Source organism: Myotis davidii, unplaced genomic scaffold, assembly GCF_000327345.1.
Source record: "Myotis davidii unplaced genomic scaffold, ASM32734v1 scaffold604, whole genome shotgun sequence".
Taxonomy (NCBI): domain Eukaryota; kingdom Metazoa; phylum Chordata; class Mammalia; order Chiroptera; family Vespertilionidae; genus Myotis; species Myotis davidii.
In genome coordinates, this window is record NW_006294875.1 from 147,840 (window position 1) to 152,760 (window position 4,921).

General features: G+C 45.5%; 1 protein-coding gene across 6 annotated transcripts in view; it reads left to right on the top strand.

Annotated features, from left to right (window-relative positions):
* The first annotated feature begins 4,311 nt into the window (after positions 1-4,311).
* TXLNG (taxilin gamma) overlaps positions 4,312-4,921 on the top strand; it is a 56,060-nt gene continuing 55,450 nt past the window's right edge. For 3 of the 6 annotated variants that reach the window (XM_015567620.1, XM_015567624.1, XM_015567622.1), the window contains exon 1: positions 4,370-4,456. Coding sequence is in view for 2 of the 6 variants with exons in the window: in XM_015567619.1 (XP_015423105.1) it covers positions 4,355-4,456 (102 nt within the window). In the remaining 4 variants the exon portion in view is untranslated. Of the gene's footprint in view, positions 4,457-4,921 lie in introns of all 6 variants that reach the window. The other 3 variants (XM_015567619.1, XM_006769427.2, XM_015567623.1) reach the window with 3 other exon arrangements.

The following is a 4,921-nucleotide window of genomic DNA, read 5'->3' on the forward strand; positions in this document are numbered from 1 at the left end:
CGGCCTGCGGACTGAAAGGTCCCAGGTTCGATTCCGGTCAGGGGCATGTACCTGGGTTGCGGGCACTTCCCCAGTGGGGGATGTGCAGGAGGCAGCTGATCGATGTTTCTCTCTCATTGATGTTTCTAACTCTCTATCTCTCTCCCTTCCTCTCTGTAAAAAATCAATAAAATATATTTAAAAAAATAAAAATAGAAAATCAAAGTAACTTTCTTATTGTTAAGCCAAACAACAGGGTTAGAGTTAAACTACAGTTTCCACCTGAAATGGTTGTTACCATACTTCAATCTCTAGGAAGGAAAGATTAGGGAGGTCCAAGCTGCATGACCAGTGACATATTAAGGGAGGAAAGGTCACCCTGGGAATGAGGTCCAACCCTATAATTGTCCATTTATAGACACCAGGGGTTTCCACCCTGGTGACCTTCTGTGGCTGGCCCATTGTCCTTGTTCTGCTCATGTCTCACTGCCTACCACAAGTGCCTCAACAAATGGAAACATATATATATCTACATCCTCTACACTGCCCTCTTACCTGCTTCCATAGTCAGACCCACCTGGGAGACAGATTATAATGGCAAGGTTGTTTGGTGAGTAAGAAATTAAAACAGTCTGGCCGGCGTGGCTCAGTGGTTGAGCATCGACCTATGAATCAGGAGGTCATAGTTCAATTCCTGGTCAGGGAGTGTGTCTGATTGCAGGCTCGATTCCCAGTGTGGTGTCTGCAGGAGGCAGCCGATCAATGCAATGATTCTCTCTCATCAGTGATGCTTCTTGCTCTCTCTCCCTCTCCCTTTCTCTCTGAAATCAATAAAAATATATTTAGAAAAAGAAATTAAAACAATTCTCCCTGTTCAAAGGCATTAGGTTAGGAGGACAGGGCCTCCGCCTCCACGTTAGGGATAGCCCTGTGAATTGGGCCATTATATTTGAATTTCTGTTTTTTGACCAAGATCCTCTCTTCACCAAACATTGCTTGGATGGGCTCTGCCAGCCTGACCTCCTTGACTTTCCCTTTTCTACGTTTCTACTCTTCTGATAAGATACATTACTTCTTTGATTTATCAATGAATACCTGTGATCATATTATAGAGTATGACAAGGTCTGTCAGAAGTCAGTGTAGTAGCTTCTCTCTCTCTCTCTCTCTCTCTCTCTCTCTCTCTCTCTCTCTCTCTCTCAAACTAAGGGCTGGCAATGACCCTGCTCAGGACTTCACATGCCAGGGGTGGTCAGCTATATTAATCAGAGAGTCCATATTCCACCTATAAATGCTTCTGTTAGCCATAGCTCAATTAACACCAGACACTTTGCTAAGTAGCAAAATGAAGTTTAGAAATGAGTTCTCATTGGTGAAATGAGGAGCTTGTTAGAAATAGGCTCTTATTGGTGAAATCAGTGATATTTAACATATGTGTATTGTCTAAAATCTGTGAGACTCTCCTCACTCTTGTACTGACATGGTATAAGAACCTAAAAACAAAACAAAACAAAACAGAAGAACCTAGTGGGTCTGGAGCCTCTTCCTTAAGGAATAACATTATAGGCTAAACTTCTAAATGGTCCTTTGTCCAGCTATGAACTCTGAGGTTCCAAGTTTCCTGATATGGGCTATAAGGCCAACAGAATCTTGCTTCTGTAATAGTGGTGAGTCCACCGGCCAAAATGATAGAGTTGGGGACATCACTGAGTTTACTGTTCAGAACTGTTTTGTGCCTCAGGCTCATGGCTGTTGAATAAACATCTAAATAAACGAGCCCATATTCAGGTCCTATTCATAGCCCTCAGGGAGCCTGGGGAGAATACTTCCTACCCAAAGTGGAGCTGTTTTCCTGGTGACCTTCACTTTCCTTTCAGGCACAGTGGTTAACAGAGTCAATAATTCCTTGAGCAAAAGTGAGAATAATTAATGCAAAGAGAATGTGTCCTCTTAAAAGACTTGATAGCCTTTGAATATCTAAAATATTACCCTGACAATGAATTCCAGCAGAGATAAGCAAAGTGCTTTGGGGGGAAGGGGGGGGGTTGGGCAAAGCCTTGACAGTAACCTCTTTGAGGTATTTAAGATAAAAATCTAAACAAAGAATGGGTTTATCAAAAATCAGGTTAGTTTGACCCAAGGAAGAAGAGAGTAACCCAAGACCTAGAGAGCCAGGCAGAATCTATTCTTTCTCTTAACAGTGTTGGGAGCTACACAGCACTTCTGCTATGTATTCCTTAGTAGCCAATCACTAAGCCCGGCCCACCCACATTCTAGAAGGGAGGAATCAGACTCCAGTTTTTGAAGGGAGGTGCATCAAAGAACTTGCGGGCAGAGTTTAAAAGCACCATCCTCTCCATTGAAGATTTTATAAGAAACAAATCTCTAAAATTCATTTCTCGCACGAGCAGTAACAGCTATGTTTCTCTTGAGCAACCAGACCAGTTTGTTTTTATTCTGTGATGTTGCGAATCATCTTGATATTAGTGTTTTCCTCTTTTCTCAGCTGTCAAGAAGCTCAAAATAAAAATTTGGTTCACCACCAGCTGTATACAAGGTCTCAAAGCATGTGCTTTATACAATCAACTCACCCATGACTTCATCTTATTTTCCCTATCCTACTTTCACTTCCACTTTCTTCCCATGTGTATATATTTAAAAGCCACTCAAACCCCTTTTGAAATAGAAATGTGTATAAATAAATACAATTAAAAATTTTTCATTTATTATAAGACTTGAGGTCACTTGCAGAATTCTTTTGATTTCTTAATAAAGATAACTATTGATTTTTTTTGTTCCATACATAGTTACACTCAAACAATAGAGAAAATCATGAAGTAAAAATACTCCGAAATTTCACCATCCAGGGGAAAACACTATTATCATTTTGGTCAATATACTTCTAAACATCTCTATAACCACACAGGCAATTCTATATAAATGGGATTTATTAAAGCTCATTATGCTATACATATTTTCCAGGTCAATTTAAAATGTGTTTATCATTTTTAGTAGCTGTATAGTGTTCAATTGTATCACAATTTTACTACAGTGCATTTTGACACTCAATTCCCTAGACACGTTAGAAGCAGCATTGTTGATAAGATTTATTCTGCATCTTCCTGGGACTTTTGCCTTTAAGAAGATGAAGCATGGTGCCCGAGGCCATCAGCTTTATACAGAGTCTGGGTATAGGTTCATTATCTATTGCTTTAGTTTTGAAATCTCAAAACTGGATTGAGGTATTCTGCCCATTAAATAAAATAATGGTACTTTCCCCAAATTTACAGAAATAACTCAAATTAATAGCTGGAGTTTCCCCAATATTGACATTTATTCTAATGCATGTTATTAAATTTTTGGCGTCTGCTACCACTGTTTTGTATTCAACTCTAATAAAAAATGGTATAGTATTTACACAAATTTTAATGAATTATTTGAGACTGTATGTCAGGATTTTATGACGGTCCGTGACTTTCAGAAGCTCCGTTATTGGAGATCTGGTTCCATCAGATGGAAATACATAGTACTCCTGAAGAAAACTCCACCCCGCCCCAATCGTGTAGAAAAAAATAAAATCGATTCAGCAATCCGAGTTTGTTTAAAAAATTCTGTAACGGAGAAAGGATACATTCAACATGTATTAAATGCCCATGGCTGGTTAGCCACGGTGACTAGGACGCAGTCCCCAACCCGCAGGAGCTCAGGACAGGTACTCGGTGCTGAGAGCTCTGGTGCAGCAGCCAGACTTGAGCAGGTGTCCTAGCCAGAAACCTCAAATTCTGAAAGCCATTACATCTCTCCTGCCTTGAAAGTCACGAAGTATTTCCCCTTAACCTAACATCAGTCGGGCTCAATTCCGAAGAGCAACAAAAACAAAAACACAAAAACGCCTCCCTGATCTCGCTCCCTCCCAAATCCTGGGATATTTCTAAACTTTTCCTGCAGGATAATAAAGAGAACTTTCCGGTACCGGTACATCGCCCCCAAGAAAACTACAATTCCCAGTAGGCTGCACGCGCAGCATGGTGGCTACTTCCGCGTCTCAGGACGCCGAATGACGACCCAATCCCGATCCGGGCTTGCGAGCTGTAGCCGGGTAGCCTGCTGGGTCTTGTAGTCCGCTTCAGAGTCCTTTTCTCCGTCCGCGCAGACTCACAAGGCCTGCGTTCGCCCTTCGGCCCTGCAGAAGCCCAGCCCCTGCCTCAATGCTCCCCACCCCCATCCAGCTCCATCCCCTCGGGGGCCAACCCCCTCCGGTCACATGGGGAACACGGCATACGGCGATTGGCCGCGGAGGTTCAGGGGCGGGGCACGAGGCCCTACGAGGTTCCGTGTCCCTTGTCGAGCCGCTAGTTTCGCTGCTGCCGTCACCTCATGGCGACGCGGGTAGAAGAGGTAGCGCGGGGAAGAGGCGGCGGCGCTGAAGAGGCGACTGAGGCTGGTCGGGGCGGACGGCGACGCAGCCCGAGGCAGAAGGTCAGTTTGGGGGCGCCCGCGTTGGTGCTGGGCTGGGGGGATGCTCGGGCTAGCTTTTTCGGGGTCCACCTCTTCACGCTCCCCAGTTACGTTTAGCCACGGGGCGAACATCCGGCTCTCTTCCCTCGCGGGGGTGACGACTGTGGAAGCAGGTGGTGGTGGTGGTGGGGGAAATGCCACCGAGATGGATGGGATGGGAGGGGACGAAGATTGAGATTTGGGGGCACACGGCGGAGGTGAGGAGGGAGGGCAGGGGGTGCAGCGTGGTGAGAAGGGGCCGGGATGGGAGGCGGGGGCGCGCCAGGTGTGACAGCCACGTGCGGCCGGCGCCTCTGGGCCGCGGGCGCCAGGTGTGCTCTCCCGCAATCCCCTCCGCGTGTTCCCCTCACTCCCTGCACTGGGTGCCGCCCTCGGGGGGGCTGCCTGGGGTCACAGTTTGCCCTCCTCTTGCGAGGCAGGTGCTCT